The sequence below is a fragment of the Mobula birostris genome, chromosome 6 (genome assembly GCF_030028105.1).
Source record: "Mobula birostris isolate sMobBir1 chromosome 6, sMobBir1.hap1, whole genome shotgun sequence".
NCBI lineage: Eukaryota > Metazoa > Chordata > Chondrichthyes > Myliobatiformes > Myliobatidae > Mobula > Mobula birostris.
In genome coordinates this window covers 94,558,574-94,580,495 of record NC_092375.1, presented here as the reverse complement: position 1 = coordinate 94,580,495, position 21,922 = coordinate 94,558,574, and the positions used below count along the sequence as shown (strand labels likewise).

The following is a 21,922-nucleotide window of genomic DNA, read 5'->3' as shown; positions in this document are numbered from 1 at the left end:
CTTCTAGGATGGTATGGGATCACGATGCTTTACAGCGCAGCAGCAAGATTGGGATTCAATTCCCGCCATTGTCTGAAAGAGGTTTTCATGTTCTCCTTGTGACCACCTGAGTTTCTTCCGGGAATTCTGTTTCCCTCCCACACCCCAATGACGTACAGTTAGGGTTAGTGAGTGTTGGTGTTGGGAGCATGGCAAAACTTATGGGCTGATCAGCACAATACTTGCTGATTTGACACAAATGATACATTTCACTGTATGTTTTGATACACATGGGACAAATAAAGATAATTTTTTAAAATCTTCTACAGGCTCTAGATCCCTCAAATGTGATATTTGAGTTGGCTTCCTCATCAATGATTGAATAATTTAAGAGTTACATTAGATGACTTCCCTAATCTTTGAGCATCCAGATTCCTGGGATATTGATGGCTTCATCAACAAAATATTGTTCAAGATCTTCAATATCTCACTGCTGCAGTCGGAGGCTCCCACCTGCTTCGGAAGGGAACAAACATGTCCATGTCTACGAAGAGCTATCTCAATGACTATTGCTCAGTGGTGCTCATATCTACTGCGACGAAGTGCTTTAAGAGGATGGTCATGGCTAAAACGTCCTGCCTAAACAAGGACTTGAACCTGCTGCTTATCACCGCAACAGGTCTACAGCGGATGCAATCACACTGGCTTTCCACTCAGTCTTGGACAATAGTAATACATCAGGCTTCTGTTTATTAATTACAGCTCAGCATTTGACACCATCACACCCTCAGTGTCTCCCTTTACAACTGGATCCTCAAGTCCCTCATCGGAATACCACTGTCAGTGCAGATTGGAGATAACATCAACTTGCTGATAATCAGCTCTCTCTGCATCCATGACTATGTGGCTAGGCACAGCTCAAATGCCATCTATAAATTTGCCAGTGATATAACTATTGAGGGCAGAATTTCAGACTGTGACAAGGAGGCATACAGGAATGAGGCAGATCTGTTCATTGAGTGGTACCACAACAACAATCTTGCACTCAACGTCAATAGAGCCATGCAGTTGAGGGAACACACACCAGTCTTCACTGAGGGATCAGCAATGGAAAGTGTGAGCAGTTTCAAGTTGCTGGGTGTCAACATCTCTGAAGATCTATCCTGGGCCCAACATACTGACGCAATTGCAAAAAGGCATGACAGCGACTATAACGTACCTGACTCAGTGTTTCAACCTGATGGGATGACTCTGTTCTGCAGACAGGTACTCCCTGTCGGGGAATCCAAAGGAGGTGGAATCTGTGTGTACATTAACAAAGGTTGATGCACAAACTTATCTGTAGCTAGCAGTCACTGTTCTGGGGAAAGTGAGCATCATAGAATTAAATACCAGCCACATTACCTGCTTAATGAGTTTACAGTTGTGTTCAACGTAGCAGAGCGCGAATGCACGGGGAGAGCTTTACAGTTTCGTCACCATGGCCACTGGGCGAACAAATAGACTGGACCAGGTTTATACAAACAGATGCAGTACTTACAAAGCCACCTCATAGCCTCATCTTGGCCTCTCTGACCACCTCTCCGTAATATTAATACCAGCATACCAACCACTGCTGAAAAGGGAGAAACTAGTCAAGGGAACTATCACCGAATGGCCTAATGAGGCAATCTCTATGGTTTACGATAGTTTTGAGTGGACTAACTGGCAGATGTTCAAGGAGGCCACCATAAACGGAGCAGGCACAGACCTCAAGGAATATGCCTCATCTGTCTTCAGCTACATTAGCATGTGTGTATACAATATTGGTACCTCAAGAATGGTGATCTCACAGCCCAACCAGAAGCCCTGGCTGCATGCAGAGGTGTGCTCCATACTACAAACCTGCTGACAGAACAGCTCTCAGAGCAGTCAGCAGAAACCTCATCTTTGGCAACAAAGACTGCCTTTGTGCAAAGAATTCAGGTCTGATAAAGATTATCCGCATTTCTAGCTGGGCATCAAGGGCATTACTGACCATGCAAGGAAAACAGCATCAATTTTACCAGTGACGCCTTCCTTCCTGATGCTGTAAACAACTTTTATGTATGCTTCAAGGCATGGAAGGCAACACTGGCCACAAAAGCAACTCCATTCCCAGGTGCAACAGAAGCAAAGATGAGAAGGACTCTGCCGAGTCAATCCCCATAAGACAGCCGGGCCAAACAACATCCCAGGCCGAGTACTAGGGAGAATGCACACTAGCTCACTGTTTTCTTTGTCGATTATCTTCAACACTTCACTTATTCAGGCAGCTGTCCCTAAATGCTTCACATCAGCCACCATCATCCCTGTACCAAAGAACTCTACACCTTCAGAACTAAACGACTACCAACCGGTGACACTGATGCCAATCATCATGAAGTGCTTTGAACAGCTGATAATTCCACATATCAAAAACTCCATTCCTGGCACATTGGATACTCATCAATATGCTTACTGACAGAAGCTCTCCATAATGCCATAACACCTGCCATGCGTCTAGCCCGGACACACCTTGATAACAAGGACAAGTGTCACAACACTGTTTCTGGATTTCAGTTTGACAATCAACACTGTTGTTCCACAGACTTTGCCGAACAAACTCCTAGTCCTCGGTCTAAATACACCACCGTGCAACTGGGTGTTGGACTTCCTAACCAACAGACATCAGACAGTCAGGATACAAAACTACCGCTTGCTCTCCATCATCCTCAATATGGGTGCCCCAAGGGCTATGTGCTGAGCCCACACATAACTGCACAGTCAAATATCCGAGTAATCACATCGTCACGTTCATCAATGACATGACAGCAGTGGGGCTCATCACCAACAACAATGAGATAGCCTACAGAAAGGTGGAGGAGCTCAAGGTCTGATGCCAGGCAAATAACTTCTTCTTTAATATCAACGAAGGAGATGGTTACCAACTTCATGATAACTCGCACCCTACTTACATCAACGGCACAGCAGTTTCAAACTCCAGGGAGTGCACATCTCACACAACCTCTCAGGGTCCCAGAACACATCCTACACAGTCAAGAAAGCTCACCAACACCTCTACTTTCTGTGGAGGCTGAAGAGAACTGGACTTTACACATCCACACTCACATCATTCTATAGATTCACAGTAGTGAGCATCCTAACAAGCTAAAATCACTGCACGGTACTGAAATTGCACTGCGATAAGACAGGAAGGCTCTGCAACAGGTAGTTAAAAACATATCACTGGCACTAACTACCCACCATTAAGCACATATATACAGAAAGGTGCCAGAAAAGGGCTAGTAACATCATGAAGGATCGCACACAGCCTGCTCATGTTTGTCCCGCTCCCATCAGGGAGGCAGCTACGTAGTATCCACGCCAGGACCACCAGACACAAAGTTACTTTCCCCAAGCAATAAGGCTGATCAACACCTCCACCAATATATTATTTCCTGTCAGTCAACTTATGTAGAGTATAGTGCCACTTTATGGACATACAATCTATATATACAAGCTTTCTTATATATTTATATTTATTGTGTGTGTGTTTATTATTATTAATATGTTATCTTTTGCTTTTTTTGTGCTGCATTGAATCCACTAACAATTCTTTTAATCTCCTTAAGCTTGTGTACAGGAAATGACATTGAACAGTTTTGACTCTATACTTCATTTGGTGTTGGAGCAGATTTGGTATGTCACCAAAATGGAGATGCCATTCCACAGGATCGTAAAAATCTGCAGAAAGTTGTAAACTCAGCCAATTCCATCAAGGGCATTAGCCTCCTCAGCGATGAGGGCATCTTCAAAAGGCATTATCTATCATTAAGGACCCCCATCACCCAGGACATGTCCTCTTCTCATTGCTACCATCAAGGAGGTGGCACGGGAACGTGAAGATACACACTCAGCATTTCCAGAACAGCTTCTTCCTCTCCGCCATCAGATTTCTGAATGAACCCATGAACACTTCATTTTCCCTTCTCTTTTTGCAAATTGTAATTTAGTGTTTTTTTTAAATTATGTACTACACTATACTGCTGCCACAACGTAACAAACTTCATGGCATATGTCAGTGATATTAAACCTGATTCTGATTCAATAGTCTGGTGAAAGTGTTTCTGTGCAAACCTCTGGAAAGAACAAGCAACACACCTGCTTAATTCTCTTCAACATCTTTCCACAGAATACCAAGTGTCACCATAACTACCATTACCATGTCAGTGTGCAAACAACTCCTTTAGGGATCAGGTGGAGACACTTGTTCCAAAGAGACGTTAGCAATTGGTCGAGTGAAAGCATGCAACGTGCTGAGCAAATGCTTGATCAAAGAGGAATTTGGCTGGATGAACTTGCACGGCAATAGAGTCATGTCTAATTGGACTCAAACAATAGTACCAAGCAGTTTTCCATTTGTAAAGACAATGAATATGGTGACTCATTACTGACCACTACACACTTATTTAACAGATACTAATGCTTCACATTAAACACTACTCAAGCTACTAAACAATTATAACATTCTCTCTGTTGCATCAGTTAATTACTTAGGTCTAAATTAGAAGTAAATTTCAAAATTCTCTTCTACTTCATAATTATGTACCAAGCTTGTTGTATCAGCCAGTTCACAACTTCAATCTGTAAAATGATGCAGCTGCAATGAAATTAATTTATGTCTCCAGGCTACAGATGAGATGGGAGAGAAAAATCAGAGCCTCTGCTTTGGAGCGATATCTGCCACTGGGAATATTTTTGAGCACCAGGAGCCAGGGCAATCCTGTTCAGATGTGGTACAATTCATGGTGGGACAGTCAGCCGATGCTAAATCTCCCAATTCACATTACACTTCTAGGCTTGGGTTGTTCCAAACTAGAGGTCTGTGTGAATGCTCAAGACTCAGGAGTTCAAAACCCCTCACGATAGAAGGGGAATTTAAATTAAATTCATTAAATATTTTTTGAAACTTTCAGCTGATTTTATTGTAAAATTCCACTGATTTACTAATTCCCTTTAAGCAAAGAAATCTGCTGTCTTACTCTGTATATAACTTCAAAATGGTAAAAGAAGAGGTCCAGCAGCCAATCATAGGAGATTAATAATGATGTTGTCAGCATCCATTATTTGAATGTATAAGCAAAAAAAAAAAATCACAGATCATAGTAGGCCAAGGAGTAGAGGACACAGGATAAAGTGAAAGAAAACTTACAAATAATGTCTGCATGAAGGATTACCTGTTTAAACTGGATCATAATATCTTTTGAAAGTTCCATGTCTTTAAACATCCCTTCTAGCTTGCTGGTGAATGCAGCTCCACATTCTACAGAAACAAAGCAAAAACTGGTCACAGAAATCAAAATACTTGCATATAGGATATGACATCATGCCAAGCTTTTGTTCTACTCCAAGATCAACCTAACCCTTCTCTCCTACATAGGCCTCCATTTTTCTATCATCCACATTCCTATCTACGAGTTTCTTCAATGTCCCTAATGTACTGTATCTACCTCTACCAGCACCCCTGGCAGGGTGTTCCACACACCCATCACTCTCTATGTATTAACCATGCTTCTGATATTCCATCTATTTTTCCTCCAAATACTTCTAAAATTATACCCCCTTGTATTAGTCATTCCTGCCCTGGGAAACAAAAATTAAGCACTTTATCTGTGCCCCTTATCATCTTGTACACCTCCATCGTCATCTCTCATACTCCGTTGCTCCAAAGCGAAAAGCCCTAGCTCACTCAACCTATCTTCATAAGACGTGGCCTCTAGTCCAGGCAGCACCCTGGTTAAATCTCTTCTGCAACGTCTTTAAACCTTCTACTTCCTTCCTTTAATGAGGTAACCAGAAATGAACACAATATTCCAAGTGTGGTCTATCTAGGGTTCTATAGAGCTGCAACATTATTTCGCAGCCCCTACAAATGAAGGCCAATACACCATATGGCTTCTGAACAAACCTATCAACTTTCTCAATAACTTTAAAGGATCGATGAACATGGACTCCAGGTCCCACTGTTCCTCCACAGTGCCAATAACCCTGTATTAACTCTGTACTCTGCATTCAATTTCAACCCTCCAAAATGAATCACTTCACACTTTTCCAGGTTGAACTCCATCTGCAACTTCTCAGCCAGCTCTGCATCCTGTCAATGCCCCATTACAACCTATAACAACTCTCCACACTATCCACAACTTTCAATCATCTGCAAACTTACTAACCTACCCTTCTACCTCCTTATCCTAGTTTTTCTATATGATGTGTGTGTGTGTCTGTGCGTGTGTGTGTATGTGTGTATATATATATATACGCAAACATTTTATATATAGATGTATATAGATAGAGAGAGAGAGAAATATATATATATATATATATATATAGAGAGAGAGAGAGATAGAGAGATAGAGATAGAGAGAGAGAGATAGAGATAGAGAGAGAGAGAGAGAGATAGAGAGAGATAGGGAGAGATAGGGAGAGATAGGGAGAGATAGAGAGAGATAGAGAGAGAGAGAGATAAATAAATCACAGAGCAGGGAACAGATCCCCCTCGGAACACCACTGGTCACCAACATGCAGGGAGAATACACTCCATTGATTACCACCCTCTCTTTTGTGCAGAAGCCAATCCTGCATCCACACATCCAAGCTGTTGGTTCAGAACACAGGACAATGGAAATGGGAGATCATCGCTGGCCTATGCTCTAATGGGAGCTAAGGACCCAAGAAGAAGAAGACGACGACATAAAAGCTTCCCTGATTCCATCCTTCCTGGATGTTCTGAATGAGCCTATTATGGGGAACCTTATCAGATGCCTTACTAAATTCCATACACACCATATTCACTGCTCTGCCTTCATCGGTGTGCTTTATCACATCTTCAAAGAATTCAGTTAGGCTCGTGAGGCATGAATTGCCCTTCATAAGCCAATTCTGACTATCACTCACCAGACTATGCTTCTCCAAATGCCTGCAAATCCTGCCTCTTAAGAATCTTCTCCAATAATTTGCTCACCACATAAGTAAGGCTCATAAGATCTATAATTCCCAGTTATCCCTGCTCCCTTACGTACCCTCACTCTGGCCAAACTCCTGTTCTTCACATGTGTAGAATGTGTTGGGTTTTCCTTAATTCTACTTCCCAAGGCCTTCTCATGCCCTTTTCCAGCTCTCCTAATACCATTCTGCAGCTTCTTCCTGGCTACCTTGCAACTCTCTAGAGCCCTGTATCCTCCTCGCTTCCTAAACCCCAAATAAGCTTCTTTCTTTCTCTTGACTAGATGTCCACCTCTCTTGTAAGTTATGGTTCCTTCATCCTTTCCCTGCCTCAATGGGACAAACTTAACCAGAACCTCATGCAAGTACTTCGTAAACAACATCCACATTCTGTTGTACATTTTTGAGTATATCTGTTCCAATTTATGCTCCCTAGTTCCTGCCTGATCCCCCCTCCCCCACTAATTCTTTCCCATACAAAAGGTCAGTGAGTTGTCACCGTCTCTGAAATGCTCCCCCACCAAGAGATCTGGCTCATTGCCTAGCACTAGGTCCAGTGTGACTGCCTCTCTGTTCAGTTTGTCTACATATTGAGCAGGAATCGTTCCTGGCCACACCTAACAAATTCTTCTCCATCGAAACCTTTTGCACTAAGGAGGTGCCAATCAATATTAGGAAAGTTGAAGTCCCACAGGACAACAACCTTAATATTTTTGCATCTTTCCAAAATCCATCTGATCTGTTCCTCGATGTCTCTGTTGTTGTTGGGTGGGGGGGGGGGTGTATAGTATACTCCCAATAGTGTGATTACTCCCTCTGTGTTTCTGTCTTCCACCCACACTGATTCAGTAGGTGATCCCACCATGACATCTGTACCTGACTGGCAATGCTACTTCCCCATCTCTTTTAAAACATCCAAACACTGGAACATCCAGCAGCCATTCCAGCCCTTGTGACAGCCAAATCTACATAACAGCCACAACATCATAGTTCCAAGTACTGACCCATACTGTAAGTTCCTCGCACTTGCTCTTGATACATCATTAAAATAGATACACTTCAATCCATCCCGCTAACTGCAATTTTGCCCTATCAACTACCTATCCCCTCACAGACTCTCAAACACTGCATCCACCTGTACACCAACTGCCCCATCCTATCACTCTGGCTCCTTTGCCCTAAGAAACTAGTTTAAGCTCGACCCCCCCGCCACCCCGCAACAGCACCAGCAAATCTATCCACAAGGACATTGGCACCCCTTAAGCTCAGGTGTAACCCGTCATTTTGGTATAGAAAATACCTTAACTCAGAAGAGATCCCAATGATCCACAAATTTCAAACCCTGCCTCCTGCACCAATTCCTCAGCCATACATTCATATGCCAAGTTATCCTATTCTTACCCTCACTGGTGTGTGGCACAGGCAACAATTCAGAGATTCCTACCCTTAAGGTCCTGCTTTTCAGCTTCCTACCTAGCTCTCTATATTCTGTGTTCAGGACCTCATCTCTTTTCCCATCCATGTCATCGGTACCAATAGGTACCATGGATTCTGGCTGCTCACCCTCCCTCTTTAGTATGCTGTGAATCGATTCAAGACATGCTTGACGCTGCTGGAAGAGAACATACCATCCAGGTGTCTCTTTCATGCCCAAAGAACCATCTGTCTGTTCCCCTAACAACTGAATCCCCTGTCACCAGTGCACTCCCTTTCCCTTCAGATCCACAGAGACAGACTGTGTGTCGGAGATCTGGTCACCGTGGTTTTTCCCAGGGTGGTCATTCCCTCCCACCCCCATGAAACAAACAGTAACAGTACGCAAAGTGATACACTTGTAATTGAGAGGAACAATCAGAGTATACTCTGCCTGCCTCCTGCAACTTAGGGGTGAATACCTCTGTAAATCTATCCCCTCCTTCTCCTGTATGAGCTGTTGGTCATCCACTTGCAGCTCCAGTTCCATTTCCCTAAGACAGTGTGTAAGGAGCTGCAGCCAGTTGTACTTCATGCAGATGTAGTTATCAGGGAGAGTGGAGGTCTCCCAGAATTCCAATATCTGACATGAAGAACACACATAGGTTTACTCGGTTTCAACAGAGCAGAACAAAACAAGACCATCTTAGAGCTGAACAGTGCCCATGTAGATGTACCGTGTTTCAGTTTGGACAGCATTGATTTCTCAGCGTCTACGGAAGCACTTTTTCCCACCAGTAGCCGTTTTGCCAAATCCTTCTTATAGAAAGCCTCAAATACATCTTTTCCTGTTGGAAGGAAATGAAACAAAATTGAGTCCTGGGGACCACATAACAAGTCACTGCTGTCATTGTGTAACATTCTGTATATGCATCCTTAGGAAATGAAGGGAGATAGGGTTCATTACGCAGTCAATGCTGAAACTCTGCCTAATTTTACTCTCATTATCTCAGGTGTGGTGTCTTGCGGTCCTGACAAATTAGCTGTAAAGGGACTGCACCTTATCACTATTTCTGTTAAGGGTTTAAAAACACAAAGAAATGCAAAATATATGTTGGCTGTTTATTGATCCATCCCCAAATGTATTGATTTTTCATAATTATCCTGGACTTAAAATAAAACCATAAGACCAATAATAAAGAGACTGCAAAGCCAAATTTGGAAATAAAAAACTACCAGAAATCTTTTAAATTGTTGTTATGGAACAAAAACAAATCAGCTCATTAATACCTTTAAACAAGGAAACCTGCTACCCTGCTCTAGCTACTATGAGATTGCAGTTCCAAAAAACAGCCTTCAGTAGTGGGCTTGCAAGCCACCTACTAGTATCAAACTTCTGGCAGTGGTTGACAGCAGTGGTCAATCACCACTACGCGACAAGCAGTACACGGCAGTCTCACCAGAGGTGCCCACTGATTGATTGATTTAGAGACAACACAATACAAGACTTCCCAGCCTATCATGAGACAATTTACAATGGCCAATTAATCTAGTAACTACTACGTCTTTGGATTGGGGGAGGAAACCAGATCACTCAGAGGAAACACACGGGCTCACGGAAAGGACATACAAATGTAAGAATGAAATACAAACATACTGTAGTTAAATGAGGAGCAAGATGACTACCATGCATGGTAATTTAAAAATCATGTATGACTTTAAATTCTTCACAATATTTTCCAATTAAGAACACAGGAAAAGAAGAATAAGACCAAACAGTCATCTTGATCATTAGTAGGAGTTACTTGTTGCCCCTGGAGGGGTAATCTATTCTTGCCTTTGCGGAACCAACAATGAAGTTCAAAAATAAACTGATCGCGTTTTAGAGGGTTCCTAATACAGCTATAAATCAACAAGATTAACTCACCATGAATAAACCTAAATATGATCATGATTTTGTCAAGTATTCTTTCCAGTTCTTCATCTGTTGCTTCTTTGTTACCCGCTCGTAATTTGGAATCAACATACTTGGCTAGAAACAAATTAAATCTAATTAAAAGATATTTAAACTGCAAAGCTCTTGAAAAATTGACAACACATGCAAGATTTATAGATTTGACAAAATGGAATAGCCTCCTGACTTTTTAGCACAATAACCAAGATTGTGCAGAAATGGCATACAATCAAAGCTGAAAAGTCTGCTCTGTGAGGCGATTTGAAAAGAGAAATTATCCTAGGAACACAGTGACCAGATGAATGTGACCGAAAAGGTTTAAACAAATAGCAATTTGTAGATAGGAGAGAACAGACAAGTGGGGTTTATTACTGATGTTAGTGGACAGAATACAGTTACTACCTGCTGAACACTGCCTTCAATTCCCTCATTTTTTGTTTTCAATGAAATCATTTTCCAGGACTTGAGTTACAGGGAAAGGCTGAACAAGTTTGGACTCCCCCCTGCCCCCTGGAGTGTAGAAAAATGAAGGGAGATTTGAGGGAGGTATAGAATATGATGAAGGGTGTAGATAGGGTTAATGCAAGCAGGCTTTTGCCAGTGGTTAAGTGAGACTAGAACTAGAGGTTAAGGGCGAAAGGTTAAATATTTAAGGGGATCCTGAAGGGGAACTTCACTCAGAGGGTAGCACAAATGTGGAATGAGCTGCCTGCATGGTGGATGCAAGAAGCTTGGTTAATTACAAGGATGGGATGTGCAGGTTGATGGGACTAGGCAGATAGGATAAAAGGTCTGTTTCTGTGCTGTAGTGAACTTATATTTGGCAAGGCAAGTTTGCAAAGGGATGCCAAGGTATGCCACTGTGGAAGGTATAACTCATTTTTTACAACAATGTCAAGAAGGATAAATTGGAAAGCCAGTAGCCAAAAGAGCAAAAAGAGATGTACGCAAAATATTAAGTTCTGAGAACAAAGGCTTAGTAATACTATAGCATCACTTTATGATTGCCATTGTCACCAAATCTGTCATGCTACAAAATAAGACTTCTGCCATACCTATCAACTCAGCAGGCTTGTTTGGCCTTTTGTTGATAAAAGTCTCAAATGCTTCTTTCGTTGTATTGACAAACTTTTCATTTTTCAGAAAGCACACTTCGATTATATGATCAACTTTATCTTTGAAGTCTAGCAGCTCCTTAACCATTGTCTTGTCTTTCTCAGGATTAACCACAATTGTAGTGCCAATAGTCTGTAAGGTAAAAGACAGAATAAAATCAAGTGCCCGTAAGTCTGAAGATCCAGCATCAGCAAATAAACATGCTAAAGGTTCATAAACATGCGCTAATTCCACCTCATTCCAGAAATTGGTTAGTAAGCCCAAGGCCAACTAGTGTAGCAAATCCTCATAAATTGTCTTGATGATCCGCCGCGATAGCTGAAGTTCCTTTTACATCTGTTTATGTGGACGTGAGGATTTTTTACCAGCTTTAAAAGCTGCTGTCCCAACATGGGTATTGTCTGGAAACTGAAAACAAAGGGTCCAATTCATGCACATTTCTTCAAAGACGGAATCTATGTCTCAACCATTTTCCATCAAAAAGATTGCAACAACCTGTTTCCATGAAGACCAAATGTCATCCATATACTTCAGGGAGCTTGAAATAGCAATTCAATCATTGAACAACAATAAGACCAACTGCTGGAAGTACCAGCCTCCATTTCCATCTATCCCCTCTCCATTCCCCCCCCATCCCTCAACCCTCTCTATTTCCCCATCCCTCAACCCCCTCTATTTCCCCATGCCTCAGCCCCCTCTATTTACCCCATCCCTCAACCCCCTCTATTTACCCCATCCCTCAACCCCCTCTATTTACATCTCTCAACCCCCTCTATTTCCCCATCCCTCAACCCCCTCTATTTCCCCATCCCTCAACCCCCCTCTATATCCCCATCCCTCAACCCCCTCTATTTACTCCATCCCTCAACCCCCTCTATTTCCCCATCCCTCAACCCCCTCTATTCCCCCATCCTTCAATCCCCTCTATTTCCCCATCCCTCAACCCCTATTTCCCCATCTCTCAACCCCCTCTATTTCCCCATCCCCTAACCCCCTCTATTTCCCCCATCCCTTCCCTTATTTCCTCCCTCCTCTCATCTGGAAAGACTTTTGGGGACTTGAATGTAAGTGAGGGAGGTGACTGGGCAGGTATAGCACCTTGGCTGCTTGCAGGGTTAAGTGATGGGAGGGAGATTAGTGGGGAGGGACAAATGGACAAGGAAATCATGGAGGGAAGAAATTGGTGGGGGGAGAGATAAAGATATAATTTGTTGGTAGGATCGCTTTGAAGATGATAGAAGTTGCGAAGGATGTTACTACTACTGGAAAGGAGGTGGAGGAATCTGAAGATCCACCTATTACAATTTAGGAGCAACCTCTTCCTGTTTGCTATCAGATTTCCGGATAGTTTGTGAACCCGTGAACACAACTTTATTATTGCTTATTTGACCACTACTTGTTCATTTTGCAATTGATATGTTATTGCACTATACTGCTGTCACAAAACAACAAAGTTCACATTATTGAAGTTAGTGATAATAAACCTGATTCTGACCCTGACCCTCACCAACCTTTACAGATGAACCACGAAAAGCATCCTAGTGGTGTGTGCTGCTTAGATTTCCAGCATCTGCAGATTTTCTCTTGGTAGTGGAATGCATCATATCTTGGTATGGCAACTGTTCTGCCCAAGAAAGCAACAAAAAAAAAGCAGAAATGTGGGCATACAGTGGCATGTAAAAGTTCAGGCACCCCTGATCAAAATTTCTGTTACTGTGAATAGTTAAGTGAAATGAACTGAAGATGAACTGATCTCCAAAGTCAAAGTTAAAGATTGAAACATTCTTTTCAACATTTTAAGCAAGATTAGTGTATTACTTTTGTTTTGTACAATTTTAGAGTGGAAAAAAAGGACAGGAGCACCATGTAAGTTTGGGCACCCCAAGAGATTTGAGCTCTCAGATGACTTTTACCGAGGTCTCACACCTTAATTAGCTTGTTAGGGCTACGGCTTGTTCACAGTCATCATTAGGAAAGGCCAGGTGATGTAAATTTCAAAGCTTTATAAATACCCTGACCCCTCAAACCTTGTCCCAACAATCAGCAGCCATGGGCTCCTCGAGGCAACTGCCTAGCACTCTGAAAATTAAAATAAACGATGCCCACAAAGCAGGGGAAGGCTATAAGAAGATAGCAAAGCATTTTCAGGTAGCCGTTTCCTCAGTTCATAATGTAATTAAGAAATGGCAGTTAACAGGAATGGTGGAGGTTTACTTGAGGTCTGGAAGACCAAGAAAACTTTCTGAGAGAACTGCTCGCAGGATTGCTAGAAAGGCGTATCAAAACCCCCATTTGACTGCAAAAGACCTTTAGGAAGATTTAGCAGACTCTGGAGTGGCGGTGCACTGTCCTACTGTGCAGCAACACCTGCACAAATATGACCTTCATGGAAGAGTCATCAGAAGAAAACCTTTCCTGCGTCCTCACCACAAAATTCAGCATCAGATGTTTGCAAAGGAAAATCTAAACAAGCCTGATGCATTTTGGAAACAAGTCCCGTGGACTGATGAAGATATAATAGAACTTTTTGGTCGCAATGAGCAAAGGCATGTTTGGAGAAAAAAGGGTACAGAATTTCATGAAAAGAACACCTCTCCAACTGTTAAGCATGGGGATGGATCAATCATGCTTTGGGCTTGTGTTGCAGCCAGTGGCATGGGGAACATTTCACTGGTAGAGGGAAGAATTCATCTTCAATTAAATACCAGCAAATTCTGGAAGCAAACATCATACCGTCTGTAAAAAAAGCTGAAGATGAAAACACAAAGGACCACCTCAAGAGGCGCAAGCTGAAGGTTTTGCCATGGCCCTCACAGTCCCCTGAGTTAAACATCATCGAAAATCTGTGGATAGACCTCAAAAAAGCAGTGCATGCAAGACGGCCCAAGAATCTTACAGAACTAGTCACCTTGTGAAAGGAAGAATGCGCGAAAATCCTCCAAACAAGAATTGAAGGACTCTTAGCTGGCTACAGAAAGCACTTACTAGCTGTGATACATGCCAAAGGAGGTATTACTAAGTACTGACCATGCAGGGTGCCCAATCTTTTGGTTTGGGCCCTTTTCCTTTTTTGTTATTTTGAAATTGTAAAAGATGGAAATAAAAACGTAATCTTGCTTAAAATATTAAAGAAATGTGTCATCTTTAACTTTATGCCTTTTGGAAATCAGATCATCTTTTACTCGCTTAGCTATTCACAGTACCAGAAATTTTGACCAAGGGTGCTCAAACATTTGCATGCCACTGTAGCTCAGTCTCTGCGCAAAACAGTTTTTCCGACAGTATCTCAGCACATACCTTGTGACAATAATAAACCAACTACCTTGATATATTCATTCCAGTGCTGCAAAAGGACCGGTAAACCACCTTTAACCCTGCTGAACAGCTGATACAGTAAAGTGAGATCAGCAGTTCTATTTTCATCAAGCAGTTGATTGAGACCTGAAAAAACAATAAAAATAAAGCATTTAATGTATGTAACTATAGAACATCTTATATTTATATAACAGCTCCAATATTAATTTTTCAAATAGTCCGACAATGTATAGAGATCGTCAGTACAGAGTCATGGAGATGACAAGGCAGAAGCATTTAAAGAGGGAATTCTAAATGGTAGGGGTTAGGCTTATGCACCAATGGTGGGATAAAATGGAAGAGCATAGCCACTTGGAATGGAGAATGCAGCAATGCAGGGCAGAGATAGGGAGAGGCAAGGACATTGAGGTAGTTAACCATGTAAACACAGGGAAGAATTATAAATGCCTCCAACCTGATGGCATGAACATCGACTTCTCTAATTTCCGCTAATGCCCCACCTCCCCCTCGTACCCCATCTGTTATTTATTTTTATACACACATTCTTTCTCTCACTCTCCTTTTTCTCCCTCTGTCCCTCTGACTGTAACCCTTGCCCATCCTCTGGGTCCCCCCCCCCCCCGTCTTCCTCCCCGGACCTCCTGTCCCATGATCCTCTCGTATCCCCTTTGCCAATCACCTGTCCAGCTCTTGGCTCCATCCCTCCCCCTGCTGTCTTCTCCTATCATTTTGGATCTCTACCTCCCCCTCCCACTTTCAAATCTCTTACTAACTCTTCCTTCAGTTAGTCCTGACGAAGGGTCTCGGCCTGAAACGTCGACTGTACCTCTTCCTAGAGATGCTGCCTGGCCTGCTGCGTTCACCAGCAACTTTGATGTGTGTTGGTTGAAGAATTATAAAGTTGTAGTACTGCAAAATGGGAATCAATGTTTCTGAATGATTAATTGTGCAGACCAGATGAATGGCAGTTCCGGATTAGTGGAAATTTATGAAGACTGTGATAGGACTATGGCCAATATTTTTTTTTATGGTGGAGGATTTTCATTCACAGCAGACGGTTGAAAGGAAAATGAGACGGAAGATTTAAAGATAGTGGTTATGAGCTAAGAATGGGTTTGAAAAATTATCTGTTTGGAGTCTAAAGGCAGTAAAAAAGCTAACAGTTTAGTGAAGCTATAAGAAACTTTTAGATGGACACATAAATATGAAGGGAATGGATGGATAAGGATGATACACAAGGTTTTTAGTATAAATTAACAGCAAGATCAGCACATCATCATGGGCCAGATGACCTGTCCAGCAATGTTTTTGTTCCATTATATTATCTCTACGTTCTGTGTGGAATTCCATATGTGAACCCTTCAGCCAGTTAACAATTTTGATCTCTTCCTCCAAAGTTCGCAACAAATCAGTTAGTGATAATAAAGCAGTTTCTGATTCGGTGTACTTTAGAGGGAAATTCCAGAACAAGGCAGCAGTTAGCACCGGTAACCGGGGTTTAATTTTGCTGCCATCCTTAAAGGAGTTTGTATATTCTCCTAGTGTCCGTGTCGATTCATCTACATTCTAAAGGTGTACGAGTTAGTAGGTTAATATTTGGGCAATGCAGGCTTGTTGGTCTGGAAGGGCATGTTGCCGTGCTGTATCTCTAAATAAAACAACAAAAATTTTTAAAATTGCTCCTCTGGAATCTCGCCTATCCCGAGAGGGCAAAGACCTTGGTCAAAACCCCAGCCATCTTCTCACTTTGCTCCTTTCAATATTCTGGGATATATGTCATTAGATGAGCAAGACTTATCCACCTTAATGTTTTTTCAGTAACCCAGCATACCATCTCTTTAATCTGAAAATGTCCTGGTACATTAGCATGCTCCACTCTGTTTTCAATATTTTCCAATTCCTTCTCAATAAATACTAGCACAAAATTCTCTTTTAGCCGCTCAGCCACTTGCTCTGACTCCAGTACAAATTTCCTCCTTTACATTCGAGTCATTTTTTTTTTACTTTATGCTTTGCGATTGTACTTGACCCTGCTCATCAAAGTCATTTTATGGCCCCTTTTGGCCATCCTAATCATTTGTCTGAACTCTTTCCTGCTATTTTTATTTTCCACAAGACACCAGTCTGATTTTTAACTTCCTAAACTTTAGGAATGCTTCCTTTTTTTCCCCTGACTAATTTTATGACACTCTTGGGTCATGAGGTTCCCTTACCTTAGCATCCTCATCCTTACTCTTTCTAGAATATGCCAATCCTGAACTCCGATCAACTGGTCTTTAAACAACTCCCACGTGTCAGATCTCGACCTGTCCAGACAGCAACTACTCCCAATCAACGCCCCTCAATCCTGTCTTATCTTGTCTTAATTTGCCCTCCATCAATTTAGTTCCTCCTGCAAATCCAATTTTATCCTTAGTCATAACTATCTTAAAACATATAATGAATTGTGAAACTATTCCCAAAATGTTCAGCCACCTAGCTTATTTCCCAAAACTATGCTCTGTCCTTTAAATATACTCTCCACATACTGTTCCAAGAACCTCTCTTGGATGCGCTGAAGAAATCCCAACCCATTGAAGTTTCTTATGTTAAGGAAGTTGCTATGAGTACTAGAGATGTTAAAGTCCCCCACCATGAAAACCCTGTTGTTTCTGTACATTTCCATAATCTGCCTAGTACCTGTTTCTTCACCTCTCAATTGCAATGTGCAATTGCATAAACTTACTGTGTAATTGCACCTTTCTTATTTTACCTCCATCCAAATTGCCACAGTGGAGGAGCCCTCCAGTATATCCTGAGTACTGCTGTGATAGGAATGGCCTTTGTTCAAACCTCCTTTCTATCATGTCTATAACAATAAAACCCAGGAATGCTGAGCTCTATTACATTTTCATGTTAAAAAATATTAAATACTAAGCATTGGTTCAGGCATGACAGATGGAACAAATGACAGCATGTTTATAACATCTGAAAGCCCAAGGAGTTAGAAGATTCAAAAAGAGTTAAGTTACAAGTGAAAAGTGGGTTAACATTAGAAAAAGTGCAATTAGTGTAAACGGCTAAGGAGAGGTTTTACTAAACCACGTGATAAAATTAAATAGGAATATTCTATATGTTTGGTTTCTTTTACCTTTTTGAAGAATAGCTGTCAGATGCTCACCAAGGAGATGCTTCTCAACACTGGCAACCAGCCACTTTCTGAAAAATCACCAATAATTACATTGCAGAGTTGTCAACTGCGCATTATGAAAACTAGCCTTCTCCCAATTGACTCTGTCTACATGCCCTGTTGCCTCAGGAAAGCAGCCAACATAATCAAAGGTCCCACCTACCCCAGTCATTCAGTATTCCTCCTCCCTCCCATTGAGCAGAAGATACAAAACCACCAGACTCAAAGACAGTTTCCACCCCACTGGATCTCTCACACAAAAAATGAACTCTTGATCTCTCAACCTACCCTGCCATGACTCTTGCACCTTATTTGGCTACCTCCACTGCACTTCCTCTGTAAGTGTTACATACAGTCTACATTTTTCCCTACTCTGCTTCTTCAGTGTCAGTGATCTACATGGACGGCATGCGACAGCTTTTCACTGTACAAGTGACAATAATAAACCCAATACCAATACAATGTTGGGGTCAGCATGGTAGCAGAGCAGTTAACACAGCACTTCACAGAGCCAGCAACCAGGGTTCAATTTCCCCCGCTGCCTGTAAGGAGTTTGTACTTTTTTCCAGTAACTGCGTGGGTTTCCTCCGAGCGTGCTAGTTTCCTCCCAGTGTTCAAAGACGTACTAGTTGGTAAGTTAACTAATCATTGTAAATGGTCCTGTGATTAGGCTAGGATTAAATAGGGGGATTGATGAGCAGAATGGCCAGAAACCAGGAAGGCTTATTCTGTGCTGTATCTCAATAAATAAATTTTAAAAATATACAGTTCACTAAGCTATTCACACAGAAGACAAAACAAAATATGCACCAATTAACTTTCCCAAGGGAAACTACTGCAGACGGAAGAGGCCCTGAAATCTAGCATCAGGTGATTCAATACAATCAAGCACATCGAGGATAAAATCAGGACTAAATCAGAAAAAAGGAGGAGAGAATGAACAAAAATGCAAGTTTTTCAATAAAGCCATGACAACCAGGAGTCTAAGTTAGTGAATCATTGAAAAATTTTTTACACCAAGATCAAACATAATCCATTCTCTCCTCAGTAGTCACCAGAAGAGATCATATTGGTCTATTTCAAGAACATTTTCATGCTTCCAGACAAACCCTGCCTTGCTCCTAACTGTGTGGTTTATAATTTAAGGCTTCAACTGCAGGCAGTATCGCAAATGTTTCTGCTACTTCTCTGCCCATGACTCTGGCAGCTGTGAACACTACACAAATCCCATCTCTAAAATGATAACCTGCCACAGGGCCATTATTTATAGCCGAAAGGGTGCCACAGTAGTGTGGTGGTTAGCGTGACGCTAATACTGCTCAGGGGGTCAGAGCTCAGAGCTCAATTCCATCTGTAAGAACTTCTGTCCTTCCTGTTAACTTGTGGGTGTCCACAATTTACTCTTGAAAGTCGCAAGACATCACATTCATAATAATGTCACAATGTCTGTATGCAGTGATATAAAATCAGAATACAAGAGGTTGAGCTGTCAGGGACACCATGAGCATTTAACTAAGAGAGCTGAATTTGCTTGTGTCAATCAGTAAACCTCCCACTGTTTGTTTATCCTGTTTTGCTTGGTGTCAGGAGTAGCTTGTGTCTTTCATCCTTACTCCTGGGCATTTGTAGGAATAATGATGAACAACCCAAAGTCTCTGCTTCTGCCACTTGGGACTCCAATTTAATACAGGGAACTTCTGTAAACAGGAAAAGCAACAGTAAGGAATAATGTTAAATGAGTCAAGGAAGAAAAGAAACACAGAATGGTAAACATTAAGGGAGAAAGGTTAAAGAGAGATACAGAAATTTTCATTAAAAATAAATCATATTCTTCAGAGGAAATGAGATTCCATATTGATAAAACTGCTCTGGTAAAATAATTGTAAATTATTAGGGCAAAAAAGTAATTCTTTTTCAATATTTACTTGCACTAAGCTTTTCCAATTCTTTGTTTGAAACTAGTGGATTAGCACCACAGGTTCACAGCATTGAAGGGAAACCAGTATGCAAAAGAGCACTTTGTGGAAAAGCAGGATATTTCGTTCGGCAACTTAACACATAGATATTGAAGCTGTCATCAGATTTTTCAATTAAGAGCCAGTGCCAACAGCTTCATTATTAATGCTAACGCCCAAACAACAAGGACTTGTATTTCTTTTGTTTAACCAACTTTACTTGCAACGCCTCCCTTCAATACCAGAGGGTTGCCACCTTTACATCACACAATTCCCTTCCTTCTACACATGCGCAGGAGAATAACAGGGAGTGCGTGCATGTGTACTATATAGTTATATAGTCCAAATCTAAGGGCCTTTAACAGCACAAGATACGGAGCTCCCTTCTTTGTTTGACAGTCACCCAGTTGTTCCTTCGTGTTGACCATAGCACTCGATGAATTTTCTGTGCTTGGACAAGTTCTTTGATGCTGCTTATCTCGAAACAAAGTCTTTTCTCTGTAACTGAATTGGTGGATTTGATAGCATCAACCGGGAATAGTTGTCTATAACACGTTATCTGTATTCTGTTCCTCTCTGAGTCACCACGGAAAAGCTCAGAATAGAGTGTGGCCATACGAAGGGCATCATCAATACCTTCAGACATTGCAAGGGTTTCTGCTGCATGCATAGTTGACGCAACTCTTCACATTATTTCTGATTGCCAGTAGAGAGGTGAAATTATTTCCTCTTCCCCCATCAGTACAATAAAATGTTCCCCTTGAGTCCCTCCATCAGGAAGATTTCCAAGTGAGGCATCACTGAAAATAACGAGCCTCAGTGAGCTATCTTTCCCAAGCTGTTCAAACTTCAAAACTACTTTTTCAGATTGAATTCGGCACACTATCATGTTTGCCTCACGTAAAGTTTGTACTGTGGCATTTTTTATGCAGGATGCCAAGCTGCAGGCATCAAACAACGTCAGGTCTGTTCTGCCTTGCTACCCATAGAATCTGACCTAAGTTGCTTCGCTCCAGCTTCACTGAGGGGTGTATCCCACTGTATGACATGTGAGGATTCCATACGATAAGATTCCTGATGTAGCTTTCTTGGTGCAGTTGTACTGTTCTGTTCACAGTAAGGATGTCTCTCCCTACATTGCAGAATCTGTCATGTTCCTCCCATCCAACCTAACAGACTGACTTTAGCGAAAGGATAACTGTTGTGGCGGTGTTGTGAGCCTCTCCATATGAAGTCATCTACAAGTCTTCCAATCACATGATATCCTGAATCCTGCTAGTAAAAAATAGCTGGATCTACTTGTGACATCTTTCCACCTTTTCAACATTATTTCCTTGACCTTTTTATACCAGCACACCATGCACACACTTTTTGAGTTTCCAGAGTGTTCCTTCACTTATGGCTTCAGGAGGGGATTTAATGTAAATGTCACATGACAGCTCCATTCCCTATAAGAATGCTGATTTTATGTCCATGCAATGGGTTTGCCAATGCTTTTGACATATCACTGAGAGAAATAATCAGCGAGACTCTGATGCACATGTTGGCAAGTCTTTACAGAATGTTTCTATGTTCAGTTCCTCAAAACCTCTAGCCAGCAGCTGTGCTTTTGGTATAGTTCCTGTTGAGATTTCTTTCAGGGTCCATACCCATCTTGTAGACATTGTCTTTTGGCCAATGTCTCCGACTTCCTCAAACTCTCCATTATTTAACTTCTGATTTCATCCTGTTTTGCAGATTCAAATGACACCTCCTTAGTTACTAGGACATCTTCATCTTGACATTTCTCAGATGGTCTAGCCTGATCTATACTTGATTCAATACGAAGTCTGTCTACACGTGACATGTCGACTGACCCTGCAGTGCCAGTGACCGTGAATTTTGTTTATCCCAGTGGCTTTGCCTGCTCGTCCTGAGACTTCAGCTTTGTGTGATACACCAGTGTTTTGGTCTACAAATCTTAGTTTATCCTGTTTTCAGACTGAAACTTCAATGTCTTTGCACCTGTGATACTTTCTG

General features: G+C 41.7%; 1 protein-coding gene across 9 annotated transcripts in view; it reads right to left on the bottom strand.

The window, feature by feature from the left end:
- cul4a (cullin 4A) overlaps positions 1–21,922 on the bottom strand; it is a 93,293-nt gene that overhangs the window by 43,585 nt on the left and 27,786 nt on the right. For 4 of the 9 annotated variants that reach the window (XR_011886375.1, XM_072260882.1, XM_072260881.1 and 1 more), the window contains exons 9-14: positions 17,910–17,977; positions 14,787–14,905; positions 11,404–11,596; positions 10,322–10,426; positions 9,132–9,242; positions 5,217–5,302 (exon numbers count right to left, since the gene is read on the bottom strand). Coding sequence is in view for 7 of the 9 variants with exons in the window: in XM_072260882.1 (XP_072116983.1) it covers positions 5,217–5,302; positions 9,132–9,242; positions 10,322–10,426; positions 11,404–11,596; positions 14,787–14,905; positions 17,910–17,977 (682 nt within the window). In the remaining 2 variants the exon portion in view is untranslated. Of the gene's footprint in view, positions 1–1,198; positions 1,281–5,216; positions 5,303–9,131; positions 9,243–10,321; positions 10,427–11,403; positions 11,597–12,975; positions 13,089–14,786; positions 14,906–17,909; positions 17,978–21,922 lie in introns of those variants that run through there. The other 5 variants (XM_072260883.1, XM_072260884.1, XM_072260887.1 and 2 more) reach the window with 4 other exon arrangements.